The 24,025-nt window shown below is 40.3% G+C and overlaps 1 protein-coding gene across 1 annotated transcript in view; it reads right to left on the minus strand.

Moving 5' to 3' along the window:
• LRP2 (LDL receptor related protein 2) overlaps positions 1–24,025 on the minus strand; it is a 198,056-nt gene that overhangs the window by 32,294 nt on the left and 141,737 nt on the right. The window contains exons 47-61 of the mRNA XM_042994641.1: positions 21,290–21,421; positions 18,969–19,170; positions 15,230–15,525; positions 13,637–14,153; positions 12,137–12,289; positions 11,442–11,612; positions 9,729–9,952; positions 7,663–7,840; positions 6,501–6,697; positions 5,313–5,558; positions 4,577–4,699; positions 3,459–3,578; positions 2,094–2,210; positions 1,270–1,386; positions 252–389 (exon numbers count right to left, since the gene is read on the minus strand). Of these exons, the coding sequence (XP_042850575.1) occupies positions 252–389; positions 1,270–1,386; positions 2,094–2,210; positions 3,459–3,578; positions 4,577–4,699; positions 5,313–5,558; positions 6,501–6,697; positions 7,663–7,840; positions 9,729–9,952; positions 11,442–11,612; positions 12,137–12,289; positions 13,637–14,153; positions 15,230–15,525; positions 18,969–19,170; positions 21,290–21,421 (2,931 nt within the window). The remainder of the gene's footprint in view (positions 1–251; positions 390–1,269; positions 1,387–2,093; positions 2,211–3,458; positions 3,579–4,576; positions 4,700–5,312; positions 5,559–6,500; positions 6,698–7,662; positions 7,841–9,728; positions 9,953–11,441; positions 11,613–12,136; positions 12,290–13,636; positions 14,154–15,229; positions 15,526–18,968; positions 19,171–21,289; positions 21,422–24,025) is intronic.

The following is a 24,025-nucleotide window of genomic DNA, read 5'->3' on the forward strand; positions in this document are numbered from 1 at the left end:
ATTTCTCTGAAGGGAAGGAAATATTCTGACATGGCATTTTTGTCAAATCCTTGGGCTAAAAATGAATAGTGATGAATGTTTCAAACACAGATCTAAGGCAAAAGACCAAGTACAATCACAGTGATGCCACTCATGCATCCAGTATTCAAAAATTGTCCAACTGCTCTCTGGTATCACATGCTCCACATAAGAAACTCTGAGATTTTGCCAGATAACACCACTCCCATACCCGCCCTTTCTCTGCCTCTTACAGCACAGGTGAAGTTCTTCGTCAGAACCATCTCCACAGTCATTATCACCATCACATTTCCAAGATGACCTGATACAAACATGATTTTTACATTCGAACATAGTAGCCGAGCAATATGCACCATTGGGGAAGCGAGTGGCTGTGGGTGGGGAGGAGACAAATTCAAATTATTAGAAAAAGTACTAGTTTTGAAAAGTTAGCTTCTATTTCTCCTTTAGCCCTTTCCATTATAGCCTGCTCTTCCTTATTCATCGAGATGTTCTGTTGCCTGTCTGAAACCATGAGGGAATAATGAGGGAATACTTCTTAAGGACAGTTGTCCAATCCCAGTTTTCAAAGACGTGAGTCATTCTGTGGATAGCACTGGACTTCTTCTTTAGAGGCAAAGGCCACTCTTCAGCTGTGTCAGTACTGGCTTTACCCATCATCTATTTATACAGTTTCTTTGAAACCAGGTTTCAAGATGTGGCAACCACATCAATAATATCCATCACAGACAATCAACAACAATGAATATACATTCAGTGATTCATAAAAACTAAAATGTGAATAATCACATTGGCTTTCGTTTTAAAGAACTTTTTTATGCCATCATGCACTTTAGAAAAATGTTAGTGCTATAAATTCAGAATGCTCTACTACCCAATCCCAGTTCTTTATACCCATCTATTCGTTGCTCAAATATTCTTGTTTACCTGTGTTTTTTTCCAATTAATGATTTGTATCGTAGTTAATAATGTGTAACTATTTTTCTTAGTACAGATATTTACTATATTTTCTATTTAAAATATTGTTAATGAAATGCACTTGAATGACTATTATGAACTACTTGGATACAGTGACTCAAATCCCAAGTGAACTGAAAATTATCAATGAATGCATTGATAGATAATCAATGAATGCATAGAAAATCCCTATGGCGTTCTCATCTAAGAAGTGGTGGCTGATGGAGAGGTAGGTTCTACTAGGCCATATGTGTTCATTTCAGATAAACAGCACCACAGGTGCCTAGAACTTACGACAGGTGGCTTCATCAGAGGCATCCAGACAATCAGCGGTTCCGTCACATTTTGATTGTTCAGGCACACAGTGTCCACTCTGACACTGAAAATATCCAGGTTGGCAGGTCTTCAACTCTGAAGAGAAAAGACTGTCATTCCAGAAGGCCTTGTCATTCTCAGTCAGGTCCATGGAATATAGTAAGTACTTCATCACATTACTATCCAAACTTTGTGACTGGCTCACAGCAAATGCACAACTTGTGGTTAGCAAATGAATAAACTCTCAAAAAATACACTTTCCCCACTCAACAACCTATCTCTCCTCTACTAAATAATCTCCAGCTTTCTCTCACAAATCGGAATCCCCAGACCCAACCCTTAATGAGTAAAGAGCTATAAAAAAATCACTTGGGGTTTATGATTCCTATTCTAATCCTCTGGCCCCTATACCAGGGAACTACAGTAATATATCCCTGAGGGCCACTTTCTGGGGAGCAGTAGGAAAAAATGAATGTATTTGTTGTTGTCATTTATAAGGACAATGCAGACTGAAGTCTGCTCCTAGGAAATGTTTAAGTTAAAATGAGATTTTTAAAAATCTCTTGCCATTTCCCCCTTGTATTAATCAAGACTGCTGTAAGTTAAGAATAAAAGCATAGAAAATACAGAACAGAAGGTACTGTGTTATGCTAAGGTTTATATATAACACAAATTACAAAAAAAAAATTGTTTTACCCTGAAAAAAACATATAAAGTCGCATTTGAAGTCCCTACTTCTGTCAACAATGCTGACCCTACTACCACCACCCCTGGGAAGCCTCTCAAAGCGCTCTGACAGTTACCACAGTCTCGTTCATCTGAGTTGTCTCCACAGTCATTGGTATGGTCACAGACCCAACGAGAGGGGATGCAGCTTTGATCATCACAACGAAATTCACTTTCTGAGCACTCCCGGGGGACTGAAAAGGAAAGCCACACAGCCATCAGTGAGGACCAGGAATCACACACAGAAGACAGACTTGTGAGTTGGCCTGAATACCCTCAGTGTGCGAGGCACTCCTGTGTCCCAAGTCCTAGCAATTTGCTTGGGCTGGCCGACTGTCTGCCCTCCAAAATGAGACCTTCTAACTCAATTTTAAGAATATAAAGAATGACCTTTATTAAGAGGTTTGTCCAAATATGATTTAATCTCAAGATAATTGGTGATTTCATGATAGTCTAGATAACCTCCAATAGAATTAAACATGAACTTTCTCAAATTTAAAATTCCAGTGGATCACACTTTCATGTAAGAAGTTTTTAGCCAATTGATATTTGCAGGTGCAATCAGCATTCTGATTCTCTCAATTGCCCATGGCAAACGGTGATCACTTCTTATTTCCAAAAGGTGACCAAAGTTACAATATATTCCATATTACAATTCACCTGGCTGGCTCAGTCAGCAGAGCATATGACTCTTGATCTCAGGGTTGTGAGTTCACGCCCCAAACTGAGTGTGAGGCTAACTTAAAAAAAAAAGAATGCATTCCGTATTAGTCGATCTGAAATTGACATGTATATCATGAATCACTAATAATACGTTCAGGGCAGGGTCTCAAAGTTGTTTTCAGAATACATCCAGTTATTCAAGACTGACTATCTAGTTTGATATGATCCAGACCTTTGGATTCCTTTTCTTGACCTCCCTATCCAATTCTTTGTAGTTAGCACCTTCATTGGGAGAGAGGAACTAAAACCTGACCAGTCATTTAACCATTAGCCTTCAAGATCTCTTTCCTCTGCTATTAAGGCCATTTTGGGGCAAGTGCTTAAGAAGCAAAGTCTTTGGGTTAGCACCTTTCCTTCCTTAACTTCTCTTCGTTCTGATTTTTTTTCTTTCTATTCTATTTATCTTGTTATATTTGTTCTTGATTTATTATAAGTCACCTCAAGTTCTTTGTAGAAAAAGTTAGATATAAATAAGTTTAACAAGCAAAAAACATACTTGGGTAAACATCCTTCTCCCCAAAATTTCATTATAAGCATCTTAAAAGGAGATGTTTATGTCTTTATCCAAAGAAAAAGTAGAAATGTAGCAGTCAGCAGAAAGCAAGAGGTCAGGTCATTGTCATCCTACCCATCGAGGAAGAATGGCATAGACAACTGAGTTATGGACAAAAAGAACAAGCATCACAGCTCTAGTGGCACACAAAACCCTGAACACTCACCGCAGTTTTCCTCATCTGAGTTATCTCCACAGTCATTGTGCCCGTCACATTTCCAGCGAAGAGGGATGCAGTGGTGGTTATTACAGCGGAATTCTCCCAAAGGTTTGCACGTCCTCTCCTCTACAAAGCACAGTCATTGCCAAGATTTCAGAAGCCAAAGGTCAAGAAATGCCAAGGTAGTGCTGGCTTTCTTGCGAGACAATCTGAGAATTATGCTACCATAGACTCAAAGCTCCCGGAGAGGAACACCAGCAACATGTACTATCAATATCCCTCTTTTGGCTAACCTGAACCTATCCTACTTAAACTTGAAACTGCTACAAATTAGATTCATTCTCTTTCATAGAAACTGCTCAAAAAATGAACTGGTATCTGGCTTGTAAATTTGCAACAAAGGCCTGGAAAGGAAGATTAAGTGATGCCACGAGCTAATAGAACATTTCCATCTCATTGCCTTTAGTTGATTAAATTCAGTGTCATTAAATTCGGTGTTAAAATAACCTGTTATCTTCCTTACTCTCTTCCAACTAAGCCTGGCATATACACTCACAGACATTCGGGTTTCAAGTGAAAAGTATATGGCTAACCTTGACAGATTCTATTAATTCATTGGGCCTTTTGCCCCTAAGTTCTGTCAATGTTGCTGGGGTGACTTCAGCTTTCTAATAGATGGTATGGACAGAGAGACATTCAGAATATGAAAATCTTCAGATAAGAAATACTCTGATGATGAGTCATTTTTTTAGAGACAGATACCCCATCTTTTCTGTACCATCCTTCCATCAATTTTAATCAATCTATATAATTAGACAATTTAAACTTGTCAAGTGTGAATAAGGATGCCACATTTAGGAGAAATTATATAAGTTCCTGATATCTTAACATCTTGCCCAATTACAACATCCTTTGGGATGGGATTTCATTTAAGATGATATAAATTAAACTCCCCCCATTATCTGATAAAATGCTACAAAAATGTGCCATGTTATCAGAAGGTGCTCTTCCAGAGCTAAACAGATGAACAATAATGACACGGGAAATGCACTCTCATCTCCTAGATGGCACCTGACACTTAGGTTTTCTTGCTTTCCCCCCACAACCCCTGCAGCCCCTCCTACCACAGCCTTGCTCATCACTGTTGTCCCTGCAGTCATCAAAACCATTGCACACAGCCCACTGTGGGACACAGCGGTAGTTCGTCCTACAGCTGAATTCTGTATGGTTGTCACAGCGATGGCTCACTGAAAAGAGAGGAAATAGCAAAGTCAGAACTGAAGTCTCAGTCCTGCATGAAAACAGCACCAAAAGATACCTCCCCATTGTCATATTAAGGAGTAAACAATTATCATGTTACCAACTGGATTAATTCTGGCAACATGTGTCTGTTTTAGGTGTGATCTATTTACCAAGAACAGAAAGTGTCTTAAGTTTCTTCACTATCCCAGTTACAGGATAACTATGGGGGCTGGGGTGGGGGAGAACCAGGCTTGAAGCAAAAAGAAACCTGGGTGTCAGGTCTACCATGAAATACAAATGTGATCATCCACTTAATGTGAACCTCAGTTTCCTCATCTGTAAAATGGGAATTGGTAATACATTCCCTACCTCACAGTGTTGCCCTAAGGCTCAAATGAGAAAGCGCTAAACATACAAAATATTCTGGGTAGTAAGATGTTCGGGGTCTCGAGAGGAGGAATCAGACACTTTCAAAACTGGGTCTGGTTCCACCTGCAAGCCATACTTGGCCTTGCAGTGCCAGAGTTAGCAGGGAGAGCCAACGGGAAGTGTGCCATGGGGCCAAAGCAGGGGCCCCTTGGTTTCCTGATCCGGGTCATGCATGTCCCTCCCACTTACTGCATTCTGACACTGGCTCATCCGAGTAGTCTCCACAGTCATTGTCCACATCACACTTCCAGCCTTGAGGGATGCAGTGGTTATTGGCACACTTAAAATAGCCTGGCTGGCAGATCCTGCTGGCACAGTTGTAAACATCTTCATCTGAGTTATCCCCGCAGTCGTTCTCCGAGTCACACCGCCAGGCTTCTGGGATGCAACGTTTGTTGGCACACTGCCATTCGTTGGACTCGCAGCGGTGATGCTCTGCAAGCAGGGGCATTGCGTTGCAAGGTGTCAGGAAAAGAAGCTCCTAATTTACGCTGATGGATCTTGGAGAGCCTGATCACAATTTCTTTTCAGAGGACTCATGTCCTAATGCGCTTATTGTCAACCAGCACAACTACATAGTCGGTTACTCTTTTGACTATGACCGTCTCCTATATTCATAAGTATCTTTCTCTTGCATGCAGAATTAGGGGTTCAAGACTACTCTCTGATGGCATACTAAATTCACCCTCTCCTCTCCCTGTTCTCCTAATGGACAACATGTTTCAAACTTCACGTTTGTTGTTATTAATGTGTTGTTTTTCGTTTGGAGGGTTTCCTTCTTGGCTTTTAAAAATGAAAACACAAATAAATATTACACACGAGTGTCCTTGTTTAAAATGAGAGTGGGAAACCCTCATTTCGCCCTCAATGTTAGCGCCCCAGGAGGACTCCTGCATGCATTCTTTCCATGCAGAGCACATGGTAAAGAATCACGGAATGCAGATGACATACGACCTACCTCAACTGTTTGCCCTATAAAGACCTTACTTTATAAAAATATAGTACGGACGCGACATTTCTTCTAGGATTGTGGACTAGTTTTTGGGTTACGGCATGCAGAAGATCCCCACAGAATCACAATCGCACACAATCTGCTATAGAAATGGGCAAAGAGGGGCGCCTGGGTGGCTTGGTCGGTTAAGCGTCTGACTTCAGCTCAGGTCATGATCTCACGGTCCATGAGTTCGAGCCCCGTGTCGGGCTCTGTGCTGACAGCTCAGAGCCTGGAGCCTGTTTCAGATTCTGTGTCTCCCTCTCTCTCTGCCCCTCCCCTGTTCATGCTCTGTCTCTCTCTGTCTCAAAAATAAATAAACGTTAAAAAAAAATTAAAAAAAAAAAAAGAAATGGGCAAAGAAGGCATAAAGCAATTCAACACACCACAAAGAATCTGGTCTTCATCAGAGCCATCAGGGCAATCTTGGTGAGCGTTGCACAGGAAGTGCGAACTGGTACAGTTGCCATCCTTGCACTGGAACTGGCCTAATGGGCAGTAGCGCTGTGGGCAAAGGACTGGTTCATCAGAGCCATCCGAGCAGTCTCTCTGTCCATCACATTTCCACCAGATAGGAATACACCTGACAGACAAAACGCAGCACTTCTCTTAGCAAAACACTTGGTAGGAGAGGCTATCCAGAGAGAAGATGTCAAACCTGAATCCCAGGTGATAATACGCAGGACTATTTTACTGTGGTGTATTTTCAGAGAAAATATAACTAACTAGATAAGATGGAACAGGTTGGTTAAGACTCAAATGCATGCTGGAAAAAATGCTTTGACCTAACGATTGAATTCCTGCCACAGAAGACAGTGGAGTGTGTGTTTGGGGTTGTGATTCTGGTAGCAGGAATTGGTTGGCAATATCTGCTGGGGTGACATAAAAGGCATACAGGTATTGGTTGGAAAGGTAGAGGGCACTTACATTTATTGACAGCCTAGGTCAAGATAGGCATATGCTAGATCCTTAATCTAAGGTATTTTACTTAAGCAGACTAATCGGCCATTGAATCTTACATGCCATGATCTGAATTAACACCTCCCCCTGACTCAGTCATCAGTGGCCTACAGCCATTGTTAGGGAAATAACCTGTGGGCATGTTTTGTAACAGACACAAATGATCAAAAATGGATTTAAATGTATAATCCTGGATCCTCTGGCATAGTTAACTAAGAAGCTAGGCCAGTATATGAGTGGGAAAGAAAGAAATTCTACAACTCTTGAGGACTATTTTTCAGTGTGCACATATACAGTCTTGGGCCTGACACCTAGAACGATTTATTAGAAATAAAAAACACAGCTCGCTTTCTCTCTAAAATATAAATACTTGCATATGTAGGTATGACCTTTTGGTTAATAAATAGCTTCTATTCATGGGAGATATTATCTGAACTTGGAGACAGAGAGTCTTGGTGCATTCCGAATGAACCACATTAATTACCCAAAATCTGGGAATTAGGAAATTCCCATCCTTTGGACCCTCGAAGTTCAATGGGTGTCCACAGGGATGGAGAGGCAGTGGGGTGAGGGAAGAGAGAGCCTTACTTTTCATTGTTAGCACACAGGAATTGGGTGCTAGAGCACTTGGGCAGGCAGAAGTTGAGGTCACCCATATGGATGGTTCGGAAGTCATCTGGACACTCACAGGTGAATCCATTTCCTCCTGCTGTGATGAGGCAGAGATGAGAACAGCCACCATTGTTGGCCCCACAGGGATTGCTCACTAGTGAAAGAAGGAAAATATATGTTCATTCATTTAAAATATCAAGCACAGGTGAGCTGACTGCTCACCTAATCAAACTAGTCACCTCTCATAAGAAAAATCATTATCCCAGTTACATGCTTTTTCCAAAAATTCATAAATAGGACAGATGGTAGAACTGTGTAAGCAATGCTATGCTTTGAGAAAACTGATCTATGTGCTACCAGAAGTAAGGCATACCCACTGGTGTTTAGGACTAGAAAATATGTGTTTCTCAAAGTCTTTGGAGATCAGGTGGGGAACTTAGCTTAAGTTCATGTGCCCAGAACCTAACAGTTTTAATTTCTAGCAGATGCTAGAAATTTTTCTTTCATTCTGAGAATATGGGCAATAGAAGTATGGCCAAGAATGAAGCGAACAGGTAAACTGTGCAGTAGCACCTTTACTAATTTTCTGGGTCATCACTTGGAGGTAAAGATTAATTTGAACTTATATTTTATTATTAAGTAAATTCTATCCCCAACATGGGGCTCACACACAAGACTCCAAGAGCAAGAGTCTGTGCCCTACCAACTAATACAGCCAGGCGCCCCTAATTTGAACTTCTGTTTAAATAATATCAAAAGTATTTACTTCCGGGGGGTGGGAGGACCTGAATATCCTTATTTTGCCAATTCTCATTTTTCCTTACTTATAAGTTTATCATGTTTTAACAAAACACCACAACAAAGCAGGCCCACAAAATCCATTCTATCCCCAAAGCATATTCCAGACCTTTGCTAGATTATCTTTAAATTATACAATGGTTTTAACTACATGATGAGGAATATTAGTTCAAAAGAAAAAATTTTCCCTAACTTATGAGACACTGTGTTGCTCTTAACATTATTACCTTCCAGATGACAAGCATAACATATGTTTAACACATAAAATGTCATACACAAATAGACATTTAATAAATGTTTTATAATTATTGTAATTTTCTTTTTAAACATTTCCTTTAAATCAATCATTTAATAGATTGGTATTATGGAATGACTATTTATTGTGGTTACATAGGAAATGCCCTTATTTTTCAAAGGTGCTTTCTTAAGTATTTAGGGGTGAAATGTCATGATATTTTTAACCCACTTTAAAATACTTCAGTCCTCTCACCAAATACTTCAGCTCAGTAACTACAGCAACATAACAATTGTTAATTCTTATTAAAAACAAAAGCCCAGAATAAACCAGATGTTAAGAAAAAAAAAGTTATATACTACTATCAACAATAGCCAAAGTATGGAAAGAGACCAAATGTCCATCAACTGATAAATGGATAAAGAAGAAGCGGTATGTTAATACAATGGAATATTACTCGGCAATGAAAAGAATGAAATCTTGCCATTTGCAACAAGGTGGATGGAACTGGAGAGTATTATGCTAAGCAAAATAAGTCAGAGAAACACAGACATCATATGATTTCACTCATGTGCAGAATTTGAGAAACACAACAGATGAACATAGGGAAAGGAAAAGAAAAATAAGATGAAAACAGAGAGGGAAACAAACCATAAGAGACTCTTAAAGACAGAGAAGAAACTGAGGGTTGGAGGGGAGGTGGGTGGGAGAATGGGCTAAATGGGTGATTGGCTTTAAGGAGGACACCCGTTGGGATGAGCACTGGGTGTTATATGTAAGTGATGAAACACTAGGTTCTACTTCTGAAGCCAAGACTATACTGTATGTTAACTAACTTGAATTTAAATTAAAAAAAAAAAAGTTATAAGCAGCCTTTCCCATATGCTTTGCAGGAAACACTAACAAGTGATGTCATTCTCTTTATAGATTATGTTTATGTTTAAAGAAATAAGAATGGCATGCACAGAAACTAAAGCAACTGGGCCAGGCTTCTCAGTCACGTACTCACCAACTGGCTGCCTGTATGGATGATACACGTGGATGTCAAACGGTTTATGTGTTGTGTTCACCAGGACAGTCCTATCTGATCCGTCATATTTGTTTCCCTTTTCAACTGTCCTTGTATTCCAATCTGTCCAATAAATAATGTCTTCAAAAATGGTAATAGCAAAGGGGTGAGAGAGTGTCCCGTCATACACGGTATGTCGATGGCGGCCCTCCAAATCAGAATACCTAGGGTGGGAGGAAGAGTCACTTAATGAAGCTAACTCCTTTCTTCTAATAGCTTTAGGGATAGATGAACTGAAAAATCAATTAATAAAATTCTACCTTCTAGTGGTAACTGAAGCCCACTCAGATCCTCCCCGAAACTCTTAGACTCTAATTAAACAAAAACCAAACTTAAAACATATTTTAGCTGAACACAAGATGTAAAAATTGAAAGAGCCATGCTTAAAAAATAGGAATAGCCACAGGAGTTCAACAATCCCTAAATCCTAACCATGGTTGCTTTGCTACAGATGCAGCTGGTTCAGCTCTTATAGGCTTATAACCTCTTACATTAATGTTCTCCATTCAACATCCTTTTGATATCCTGGGATGGACACAATTTTTGTTTCCTAAGTCACTGGAAGAAATCAGAGGATAGCAATATAAAGCTGGGATTTTGCCTTTTCACGAACATTTCTGAGGAGAAGCTGTCCTTAAGAGACAGCGAGGTTCTCAGTGTCACCTGCAAGGAATATACTAACTGAGTGAAAGTATAGGCCTGAAGGCTTCACTTTGCATACCCTGGCAGCACATTTATTATGAATCATTCCTTGGGCACTATTGATGAGTACTTTTCCAGACAAATAAAATTCCAGAGGAGGTTTTCTGATTTCAAGATATCACAGAGCATCTATGGCCAGATTTCCAGGTCCTTCCAGTTCTATTGCCTTGCTCATTGCTATGAGTCTATGTCAAAATACTGGTATCAATTTTAGAGTAGACCCTAAAACTCAAATGGGAAGTGGAACGAGCTAGCAGCTAAGAAATTTGATGTTAGACATACAATATTAAAAATATCTCCAAAACATGATAACTTATGGTAACTTACAGGAAAACTTCAAGACCTTCTTGACCAATGTTATAGGTCTCAATTTTCAAAACAAAAAGGTTAGGGGTGCCTGGGTGGCTCAGTTGGTTAAGCGTCTTATTTCAACTCAGGTCATGATCTCACGGTTCATGAATTTGAGCCCCACATCAGGTTCCGCACTGACAGCTCAGAGCCTGGAGCCTGCTTCAGATTCTGTGTCTCCCTCTCTCTCTGCCCCTCCCCAACTCGGGCACGTGCGTGCACTCTCTCTCTCTCAAAAATAAACATTAAATTAAAAAAAAAAAACAGGTTAAAAAAGGGATAAGAAAATTAAGACGAGTTGAGCACCAAGCTGTCTATAATAAGGGAGAGTTTACTACCTCCATTTCCTAGATGAAAAAGCAATAAGAAATGAAAGCACCAGGACAAAAACCTAATCTATCTGGCTTCAATCTTCACATTCTTTCTACTATACCATAACCACAGAGCTCAGTGAATTGCCTATAGGCAGTTTTGTTTAGAAATGACTTCCAAGTGACTTCTAACACACAGGCAGTTAGAAGCTGCCTGGGAATAACACATTGGCAACAGAAGCCCTGGAATAAACAGTTGCCCAGTTTACTTTATCCTTTTTTCTGTACGTACTCAATGTAACCCAGGTGGGCATCTGCCCAATAGAGTAGATCGTTGGTGTAGTCAATGGTGATGCCATTGGGCCACTCTATCTTGGTAGAAATAATCACAGACTTATTCACTCCATCCATGCCTACTCTCCCAATGTATGCTCGGTGAGCCCAGTCTGCCCAGTAGACATGCCTGTTGGAGAAAACACGAAGGGTCAGTCCTTGAAGCCGAAAGAAGTCAGTAGCCAAAAGACATAGCTTTTCTCCAAATAGAGACATAGAACTGACATGCTACAGAGTCTCTCAGAAAGGAAAGAGAACTAACAGAAAACAATCTTTAAAAAGGATGATGTATAGGAAATGCTCAAGAATGAACATGATTAACTGGGGATTTCAGTGGGTTTCACATGGAGAGTTCAGTAGAGGTGGTGTTTTGGTTTTTGTTTTTTTTTTTAACCTCAATTTTCTCTGCATGCAGCCAAAACAGGTGACTTGAAAAGTGAAATGGTATGTCATAGCAAACAGAACAATTGATGAATATCATTTGAGTATGCCATGCTTCTACCCATTATAACTAAACCATTTACCAGTTAAGAAAAGCAGAAGACAAATCCCAGCAAGATATTGGCCTTGAGATAAGTATGTGAACAGCCTTTTTGGTTACAGAGGCAGAATAAGGGCATGAGAGAAGAGCCCAAGATGACAGGGAGACAATACCCATATTGAGGGTGGAGGGCAATTCCTCTGGGATTTTCAAAGCAGAAGGTATTGTTGACATCCACACAGTGCTCGGCCAACTTGCGGCGGTATCGACCATCAAGGTCAGAGACAGAGAGGCAATTCAGGTAGGCATCCACCCAGTAGAGTTTTCTGAAATGAAAGGCCAGGTGTTACTGATTAAGCCATTTTGCTTGTTAAACAGTTTAGCTACCAAGTTTCCTATCCGTACTATGGTGGAATCACAAAGACCGCTGCTAGAAGGCACTTTCCCCCAAGAAAACAGGGGCAAGGGGAAACAGGAAACTAACCTTCCTGCAATGAGGCAACAGAAGATTCAAGATTGTGAACTACAATTCCCACCTTAAAGAGATTGTCACATAGGGAATTCTGGGGCCACACCTCGAATAAGGATTTTGGCTTTACTTTCTTAATGCAGCATAGGGCATCCTTCTCAGGCAATGTAAAGGCTTAGAGGATCAGGGTCACAGAAGGGAAAGCAATTAGTGTCATATGAGAGAGCCAAGGAAGCAGACTTGTCTAAGTGAATTATTGAGACCGCGCGAAGGAACTCTGAATTATGACAACCTTAAGATACAGAGAAACCTTACCCCTCCCTGGCCCTGTCAGACTAGGCTGACAAAATGAGTTGCTTATTCTGGGCAATCTTACTTAATCAAACTTAAGAACCTTCAGACACTTATTAGAATCTTTTAGAAACTTCTATCTCAAGGATATTTCAGTTCTAAATATATTGCTATTCAGTAAAATCCATTTATTTTCTATTCTTAATCTGTGGTCCTTATTCTACCATCAGCGTAGGTGAGGCTTTGAGGGATCTATGAACCTTCTAAAACCAATGCAAAGTTGTGCGAGTGTAAATGTTCTAAGTGCTTTTATCCAGCAAGAGGTTCACGACTTTCACCAGAGTCTTAAAGCAAAGGATTCAATGCCCCCTAGAATTTGAGGGTCATTTAAGATCTGATGGTCAGTTCCAACTCGAAGGAGAATGAGTGTCTCCTTGCAAGAGGGGACCCCTGTTCCAACCAACCTGGATGTTCAGACTATTTAACTATTAGCATGGCAGCATCCTTTTAAGGATGAGAATGAGGAAATGAGTATGCATAAATCTACAAGCATTGCCAGTTAATTCAGTTGGGTAAATCCTGATGAATGAGGTGTCCACCAGCTTGGATTCAATTCTCTAAGATAAAAACAGGGGCACCTGGGTGCCTTAGTCAGTTGAGCGTCCGACTCTTGGTTTCAGCTCAAGTTATGATCTCACGACTCCTGAGTTCAAGCCCCACATTGGGCTCGGAGCTGACAGTGCGTAGCCTGCTTGGGAATGTCTCCCTCTCTCCCTCTGCCCCTCCCCTGCTCACTCTGTTTTTCTGTCTCAAATAAATAGACAAACAAATATTTTTACAAAGCTGAAAACATTGCCTATAATATTTCTTAAAAGCCTTTTAACTTTTAAAAAGCTCCTCCATGTTTTCTTACCTGGTAACCCAGTCTACGGCCAGACTTTCTGCAGCTGGTAGTTTGTGGTTTATGACTATCTCCCTGTTTGTCTTATTCAGAAACATTCTCTCAATGACTTTATTCTCTGCATCAATCCAATACAGTCTCTTTTCTACTCGGTCAAAATCCAGTGCCACAGCATTGCCCAGTCCTTGCAAAATGAGGGAGTAAAAATGGCCATCTAGAGTTAGATTTCTCAAATAGTAACGGTTGCTAAAAATGAGATAGGGCTCGATGTTACTGTTCTGCCGACAGCTTTTTCCATCTGGTTCTCGGAGGTAGCCTGGGGCACACTTACAGATGTAAGAACCCATTACATTCTCACACTTCTGGCTACAGACAAAGGGCGTCTCCTTGCATTCATCAATATCATCACAACTCCGATTGTCAAACATAAGCTTGTAACCAGGACGGCAAGAACAATAGAAACTGGTGAGGGTGTCTGTGCAGTTTTGGTCACAGCCACTTAGTAAAGGGTCATTGCATTCGTTAACACCTGTAAGTAAAAGACAGGTATTAGAGAAGCTAAAATGTCCACCAAGGACCCACCATAATGGGTCAAGCTTCCCACTCGACGGCCCAATTCTTAATGAAACATGCTAAAGGAAGACAGACAATAAGGGCTTTCTAAAGGCCATAGATTATTCAAAAGTCACCATTTTTCAACTTCCTCCCCTACTTAATGCTTCACTGGTGGTTTGAACAACTAATATAACTAGTAAGATTAAGTTTGACTTCTAATCCTATACCTGCTACTCTCCTTGTAACTAATAATTTAAAAAGTAAAATGGCGGGAGAGAGGAGAAAGAAGAGCAAAAGGAAAGAGCCTGGCAGGTGTTATGCTGGTAAAACAGCATCTCAGGGAGGGGGGGCGGGTAGGTAGAGGAATGCTGTGATTTGTAGCATCTCCCATTTCCATGGTATGACTCTCTCACATGACCAATTCCAGGTTACCAGGGCGACATCACTGAACAGGGAGCTGGGAAGAGATGTAGACATTTGGCTCTCATAAGATAGGATGAGCCGGCCAGCAGTCTCCTAAGTGTACTTGTAGCTGGTCCTGTGACACATAGCCAAGCTCACCCAGAAACTACGCAGGGAAGATAACATGTTCCCGTTAATTCTATGTTTTACAAATGCTCAACTGGTTTACCTGGGGAGGTTAGAGTGAGAGGGGGTTTAAAACTCTCCCCTTCGGTCACCTGAGGATGAAAATGAATAGGCAAAGGAATCCTAGCAGAGGGACAGCTCAGGCAACAAGTCATTTCAAGGGTTCAAAGAGAATCAACACTGTTTGCCCTGTTTAACAATGCTGTTTAACTACCAATGGTATGAATTTGTTCATCTTCCATTCTCTGTAATAACTGCCCAACTGATGAATTAGCTGAACAATGTTTGTGTACTGACCTTATATACCAAGAAATCCTTGCGTTCTGATAGACAAGCAATAGTAATTTCCTAGTGATATACTATTTAGAGGACAGACTGGGAAGTCCCTGTGAGTCATAAAGGGTTGAGAATCCACATTCAGTCTCCCTGTTTTCCTTTTCCCGAAGCTTCTGCTATACTCACCACATCCTTTCTCATCACTGTTGTCTGAGCAGTCATCTAGGTGGTTGCAGACTTTTACCATATCGATGCAGTTCCCGTTGTTACACTTGAACTGATGAGGGGGGCACGTAGTCTCTGGAGTGTGGCACAAGTGCTCCTCCTCATCAGATCCATCTCTACAGTCATTTTCCCCATCACAGACTTCCTGCTTATAAATGCACAGCCCGTTCTGACAGGTAAACTCGCTCTCACTGCAGGTGGGGTACAAGCAGTCCCTCTCGTCACTGTAGTCACCACAGTCATTGCGCCGGTCACACCTGTGTAATGAGACCCAGTACCACACTTGGAAAGGTTGACAAGTCTCAACTATCACCTACTTGGGACTTTGCTTTCTTCTTCTACCTGAACATCAGGTGAACCATTTCAGTAACAAGACCACCCATGTCCTTAGTTCCCTCTCCCCCAGAGAGGGAACCCCACCAATCTCCAGCTCAAGAAGAATCTAACATTTAGCATTCCATATGATTTCCCCAGGTGCTGGTTGCTACCATTAGACATGTGGATCTAGAGATATTAAAAATAATCATATTCATTTTTAAGCAGTTGACTAATTAAACACAACTTTTATAGATTTGGTGTTCATAATATCTAATCATCAGATAATGATGACAACTTATGGGCACGGGAAATATCCTGCATAGCCATGTGATAGAAGTGGCCATACCCAAGTGAAAATATATTATAAATGATGAGATTATTATGTGTCCCCTAACATATCTTCCAGTTGCAGGAATGTTTTCATTGTCCTGTTCTTCCATCTTTATTTATGATACCCTGCCACCTGTCATGAGATGTGAGTGGTCATGGTGACGGGAAGGAAGAAAAACTAAAAGTTAAGTATGGGCTAAGGGCAAAGGAACAAGGCATTTCCTATTATTGTCCGTGGACCTAGCATTCCCAGGCATCACGAGGACAACATAGTTCCCTGAAATTCTGTGGGTCTCTCCTCTCTATATTACTTCAAAATCCCATGAAAGTTATGGTTACTGATGAGGGTCTCGTTGACAGTAACAAAACATAAGTATAAAGGAATCATGAAATTCATAATAAAGGAATTCATAAGTATAAAGGAATCTTGAACAAGGATTGGTAAAGCTAATGTTTGGTAGTTCATAAAAGGAGTTACCATGGAGGGCAGAGGAGCTAGAGGCACAGTATTAAAAGATGTTAAGGTACCAAAGCTGAATGTGGTCAATTTTACAACTGATCTATGGTCAGGTCGCTAATCAGCAATGCCACCCACAAACCTAGGGCACTGGCAAAGTGATTCATAACAAAATGAGTGCATGTAACGGTAAAAAAAAAAAAGCTGTGATCAGAGGAAGCTGGTTTAACCCCATTTGGTGTCCTGGGACCTATTTAACTCATTTCCAAATGATCTGAAACACCGATGCTGTCTATCCTCTAGTTTAGATCCAACTCTGAACTTAGAAAAGCAAATCACCAGGTTTTTGGACATCACAGCACATCAATATTCCAGAAATCTGCTCACAACTCAGCCTCATCCAGGTTCTTCAGCAACATCATAATGAGCCAAGAAAAAAAAAAATCAATAGGAAAACTGATCTCCTATATCACCATACAAAATGGGGGAACACACACTCTGCCAAGCAAGCAAAAGGATGCACATTAAGAGGGCTCTTAGTAGCCACTACTGGCAAAAAGAAGAGAACCCAAGGTTATGTTAGACTCTATCGCTCATGTGTCCAGATAAGAAGTATTTGTCGCTGTTTGTTGTTGTTGCTCTGCCATAGCTCTTGGCTAAGCAATTCAGAAAGCTGAGGCAAAAACAAAAACAAAAACAAAAAACAACCACTTGGGAGGGAAAGTGGGAGAGAGAGGGAGGAAGAATGGGAGGAAGTAAGGAACAAAGAAAGGAAAAGATGCAATCAATAAAAGTTTGGTAGGACAGGGGAAGTCAGCTGAAAGATCACAGTAGTAATGTAATGAGACAGAACTCAGAAAGTTCAGAAAGGAAGTAGAGAAATCTAGAATCTGACATAAAAAATTAAGATCTGATACAATTCTCTTCTGTAGCTCCTAAGGCTAGGTTTTCAGAATATATCTCAGACTGATGATACTAAATATTTACTGAATTCAGAAGAACAAATAGCAGAAGAGCATAAAAGAACTCTTGAGCAAATAAGGAGAAAATATTCACTTTCATTTACAAAAATTTAAAATCTACAGAACACATCCATATCCATTAAATATAGACAAAGCATACTGAAACGCAATCTCACTACTAAAAGAGACAGCTCTGTCTCCTGAATGTCTTCAGGGTATCAATACGACCAGCTCTCAGCTGTGTCTACTTGGGCTTCGTCACTACCATTTTTTCGTCATCCTGCCAAGTCCCTGCTCCTTTTGCAGCATTCACAGAACGCAACTTGACCTTCTCTGGCTTCCTCAGGACTACCATCATGAACACACAGTTCCATACCACACTGGATTCCAGAAGTACTTCCGGGTACTGTTGAGGGCCTGCTTGCCCCAAAGCACATGGTTCCAGAAGCTCAGCTGCTCTAATCTTGCACCAGCATTGTGTATCTTTTCCATCTCCTTCCTTAGCAAACTGTAAGCTGACAGTTCCTGTTGCTATCCGTATGCATGTATGTCTTTTAACAGACCTTGGCACGTGCAACATCTTTTCTTAGCTCCAGTTCTATGTGTCCAAATGCCTGATACACATTTTCACCTCAGGAAGTCCCACGACATCAGACTTGCTGTCCACATAGAGCCAACTCCCTCCTGAACCCCCTCCTTTTGTTAATGTTCTTACTATTCCCCTAGTCCATCAGGATTGAAATCTACACATCATTTTTCTGCTCTACTTCCCTGTATATCCAAAAATTGGCCATGTGGGGATAGTGAGAAGGCGGGGCACCAAAAAAGTATAAACCTTTGGAATGGCCCATTTGGAGAAAGTGACAAGAAATCAAGCAACAGAATATTACAGGAGAGGTTTCCGATGCTGGCAGGCTGGGCACTGAATCTATTTGACCTGTAGTGCTCTTTGGATTTTAAATTTTGTTTCCAGCACTTAAAATCAGACTATTCCATATGAAAATCCATATTTCCAATTTCTCTAAAAACAGATCAGCACTCCCACACAATGTTGAACAGCGTTTGTATCTCTTAGCTAGAAGGTGTGTTCTCAGTTTACCTCACCTTCCTCTCCCCGCTGTTTCATTGGCTGTAAGTGCCAAGCTCCATTTATGATCATGTTTCTTTTGTTATTTTCCTTATAGCAGAGAAAAGAAAACGAGGAATTTCTTGTACCCATTCCTCTATTCCAAGTGGAAAACCAAGAGTGTCACCTACTTCTGGAAACAATTTTCTTATATCAAGCCCACTTCATTAATCTCCCTGGCCCTCTATGCAAGGTCCACATTGTAACTTTCATGAGCCATAAACCCTTTTACCATCATGGGCCCCTTTCTCCATGAAAATATTAAAAATTGTACTTAATGATCACATTGGCACAAAGGCAAATATATTAATATTATATGTTAAAATACTTTATTTGATCTAAACTCTCATTTTTTTCCTTTGATTTTGAAAGAAATCCAAAAATTTTTATAAGCCACTAAAATTTCTATGGACCCTAGGCATTGTGGTCACTATGCCTAATGGATAAGCTACCCCTGCCCCTTTGGACATTTGAGGTTACTGAGAAATTTGTTAATCCCCAATTCACCTGTATGAGTGTGGGACACACCGTCCATTACTACAGGTGAAATCATTTCCAGAGCAAGATCTCCTTGTGCAATTTTGATGCTCATCAGAGCCATCAGTACAATCCGCATCACCATCACAGACCCAGGACTGGGGAATGCACTTCCTGGATGGAGGCACATTATTTGCACAGAGAAACTCAGAACTTGAGCAGCTGTGACTGTCTGAAACCAAAGCACACAAGAATCAGAAACCACATGACAACTCATTCTAGCAGTTGAATTCATTCTGAGCCATTATTTCTCTTGCTTTATGTTATTTAATAGCCTGAGGGATGAAAGCAAATGAGGGTAAAAACACATTGACAAATAGACAAATCACTATCATAATAAAAGATTATAATAAAAAATACCTTCTAAATTCCATTTTAATTGCTCTGGACCTTGGATTTTTTTTTTCAGAAGTAGGAAATAAATACCTTGCTTAGTTTTCCATATAATTGATCTAAAATCATGTATTTCTCTTGGAGCTTCAGAAAACTACTCCCATTTTGTTATCTTTACACCAAAAATGCCCTATACTTGATAACAATTTTTGGCTAACAAACTGTAATTACAAAAACACAACGTGAGGGGCGCCTCGGTGATTCAGTTGAGCATCGAACTCTTGAATTCATAGTTCATGAGATCGAGCCCCACTTCGGGCTCAGCACTGACAGTGCGGAACCTGCTTGGTATTTGCTCTCTCCCTATCTCCCTCTCTCTGCCCCTCCCCCACACTCTGTCTCTCAAAATAAATACTTTAAAAAAAACACAATGCAGGATAGGTATTTTTATGCCAATTCTTCAGATAAAAAATAAAGTTCAAAGTGGTTAACCAGATGAGTCCAAGTCACAGACCTTTCTAAAGACCTAGGGCTTCAAACCTAGGTCTTTTTTTTTTTTCCTCCAAATTTAGGGCTTTTTCAACTACATTACAGCTACCACCTAAGTAGAATTAGGGTATATAGGAGAGAAATATGTCAACAAGAGTTTTCAGCAACCATGACAACTGTTAGGAAAAAGATGAGATGCTAATCATTAATGCCTGCAGGATAAAAGAACTGGTATTTTATCCAATTTCATTGTGGATGAATGGGAGACAAAAGGAGGGGGTGTCTTGCTGAGTGGAGCTGGGAGAAAAGTACATGCCACAGTCTGTTTGTGCAGCTGCCAACTCCCCATTTTAATGGACTGAGTACATGTGGAGCTATAGACAACCACCAAAGTCAATGACATAAGGGGTTACGATGAAACGCAAACATCAGCAAACCATTGTTTTTATCATTTTACCATGGAAAGATGCTCTTCTAAGACATCTTAGCTAAGAGTTCCATGCTCTGTTGGTAATGGAGTTCTCTTATGAAATCCTGCCATTGGCAACCACGTGGATGGAACCAGAGGGCATTATGCTAAGCAAAATTTCAGTCAGAGAGAGACAAATATTCTATGACTTCACTCATATGTGGAATTTAAGATACAAAACAGATGTACATAAGGGAAGGGGAGCAAAAATAATATAAAAGCAGGGAGGGGGACAAAATATAAGAGACTCTTTTTTTTTTTTTTAATTTTTTTTTTAACATTTATTTATTTTTGAGACAGAAAGAGACAGAGCATGAGCAGGGGAGGGTCAGAGAGAGAGGGAGACACAGAATCCGAAACAGGCTCCAGGCTCTGAGCTGTCAGCCCAGAGCCTGATGCAGGGCTTGAACTCGCAGACTGCAAGATCATGACCTGAGCTGAAGTCGGACGCTTAACCGACTGAACCACCCAGGCGCCCCTATAAGAGACTCTTAAATGTAGAAAACAAACTGAGGGCTGCTGGAGGGGTTGGGGGGGGGGGGGTATGGGCTAAATGGGCAAGGGGCATTAAGGAAAACCCTTGTTGGGATGAGCACTGGATGTTATATGTAGGGGATGAATCACTGGAATCTACTCCTGAAATAATTATTGCACTATATGCTAACTTACTTGGATGTAACTTAAAAAATAAAAAAAATTAAATTTAAAAAAATTTTTAAAAAAAGATTGAGTTCTCTTTATCTGCTTCAGAAATGTAGGACATTATTTCTGTTAGCTAAATGCAAGAGAAAGAAAAAAAATATTAAAATAATTTTTATCAGATTAAAGCATTGAAGTGGATGCTATCAAACAATTTCAGAGTGGAAAAAAATGGTAACATTTTACTAGTACACAACCAAAGAGGAATCTGCTGACAATCATACTCTCCAAAGACACAAAAACTAATCTCCCAACCTTCCATGGAATGTGACTCTGCAGAGGAATGAATGGTTTCACTTACCGCAGTGGTGCCTTTCATCCTCGTCACTCATGTCCCCACAGTCATTATCACCGTCACAGATCCATTCTCTTCGTATGCACCTCCCACTGTCACACTTGAACTCATTACTTAAACATGTTGCTTCATGGTACTCTGAGAAAAGATATAAAACACTCTCAGGGGAAAAGTGGTCTGTAGTCCAAAAATCTTAACAGAAGCCTGCTATCCCACAGACTGTCTAAAAACCTGAAACAGAGCACTACCCAGCTGTGTACAGCTATGCTGGGTCTTCCAACGAGTGTTGTACCAATGACCAGTGTTCTGAGATTGAAGTACTTGACTGACAGTGCAAAGCTCTCATTATCTTTTGTTACCAGGATGAGACTCGATATTCCCTTTCAGGCATGATAGAGGAATAACAGTCTTTTCCCAAGAGGGTATAAATAACTATTTCATTCATTTCATTCTTAAATCTACTTTTCATTCAAAAACATTTTGTTTGGCACAAACCATCTCCCAGCATGCCTGATCCCCGTATTCCTGCTCTCATTTTTGCTTTTCTCCATAGCACTTATCACCTTTCAACATGCTATACAATTCACTTACTTGTTTTGTTGCCTGTCCCCCTCACTAGAATATAAGCCCCATGTGGACAGGGATCTTCGAATTCTTTACTGACATAGTCTGGAAGTGTTTAGAACCTAAGTGCTCAAGAAATATTTGTTGAATTAAACTGATAAGACACCCTTATGCTTTGAATTAGCCATCACTGATTCAAATTCTTCCATCATAACCCCACATGTCCCTATCAACTATTTGTCACAGGTCCATACACCCAGGGACCTCTCAAAATTAACCTAGGGCAAAGTACATTAAATTTTAACTATGAAAAAGGCAGCCCAATGATAAGAGTAAGGATAACAGGACCTTTCATAAGCTGCTAAGGAAGGAGTACGCATGACTACAGCCTACAAAGAGACACGGTCCCTTTGGCACACGGACACACACACACACACACACACACACACAAAACATACTTCTAGAAATCCAGCCTTTAAGAATCTTCCCACATATGCACCAAGAGGTTTCTAAAAGGATGTTCATTCCAGTATTTTTCATAGTGAAAAAATGGAAATATCCTCAACATCCATCAGTTAAGAAAAGGAAACAACACACGGGCCGTCCATCCTTGAGATGGCAGGGCAAAGGAATAAGTAGCTTTGTGTTTGCTAAAGTGCTGACAAGATGTTGTTAAGCTGAAATGGGCAACGCTGCAGACAAATATGCATAGTGAGGTCTCCATTTGTGTGTGTTTTTGAAACTATATATTAGGATATACAGAAAAAGGTAAGGAGAATTCACACTCACCCTTAGCAGTGATTATCTCTGGGGAGTGAGATTAGAGAAGTCTAAGAAAATGAAAATTTCGCTTTTTTGTATACATCTTACTATTTCTTTAAAATAATACTCCCGGGGTGCCTGGTGGCTCAGTTAGTTAAGCAACTGACTCTTGATTTTGCCTCAGGTCATGATCAGACGGTTTTTGGGTTCGAGCCCCACGTCAGGCTCCTCACTGGCAGCATGGAGTCTGCTTGGGATTCTTTTTCTCTCTCCTCTCTCTCTGCCCCTCCCCCAAGTGTTCCACCCCCCCCCATCTGTCTCAAAATAGATAAACTTTTAAAAAATAAAAATAAAGTAAAACTCCTTCGTATTGTGAGAATGTATTCCTATATAGATTCTGAGTTTATCTTTATTTCATTGTGACAGGCAGCTGGTACCAACTGCAGTTATTGACTTTGGTTCCCATGGAGAAGTCTGGAAACTATACTTACTCTTCATATATTTGAACCAATCAGTCATATATCTAAACCAATCTCTAACACTATTCTACTCACCTAACAGTTATTTATTTCCTGTATAGATCCTCACAACTCTACATGCCCTTTGCTTTCTACAAAACTTTCAATGTTGGGAAAAAAGAACTTGGCAAAGAGCGTCAAATACCACTCTCCAACTATTAGCCACAGTATTTGAACCTGAGAAAAAACGGGAATAGAAAACAGTCTGGATTCAGCTGTAAAATTATGAAAATGGTACTAAGAAAATACCCCCCAAATAAAAAGCTTTATATATAATGATTTTACTGCAGCTGTATTTATAGTAAGGGAAAAGATAAAAGCAATCGAAGTGCTTAAAATAGAGGCAGTTAACTCAAAGATAATATAACCACTCAATGGAATATCATACTGCCATTAAAAAGGAATGTGAAGACTGTGCAACCAGATAGCACAGGTCTCTCTTAACCAGATAGCATATATTTTAGGCTTACAGGACATATGTTCTCTGTCACACCCACCTGACACTGCCATTGTAGCACAAAAGCACCCATAGACAAAACGTGGCTGCATTCTAATAAAACATCATAAAGACAGGCAGCCGGCCATGGTCATAGTTTGTAGACTGATTTATTGACAGATAAAAAAGCAATGACAGTTATATTTAAAAAATGTGCACGGATATAGATTAGAACTTTTAAGGTTAATAGCATCCCCCAAATAAATAGGCACAACTGTCTCCAGGAATACAACCAGAGGGTCTCTGAAACTTCTTGGGAAACTCAGAAGACCCTGGGACCTTACCTTTCATAAGTCGGCACATAAACTGGAGGAGGACATGTGCCCATAATATGCCCCTTCCCCATATATATGATAATTCCAATCACTCTTGGATCCTCCCACAGCCTTATGGGCCAGAACT

This window comes from Panthera tigris, chromosome C1, assembly GCF_018350195.1.
Source record: "Panthera tigris isolate Pti1 chromosome C1, P.tigris_Pti1_mat1.1, whole genome shotgun sequence".
NCBI classification, from domain to species: Eukaryota; Metazoa; Chordata; class Mammalia; order Carnivora; family Felidae; genus Panthera; species Panthera tigris.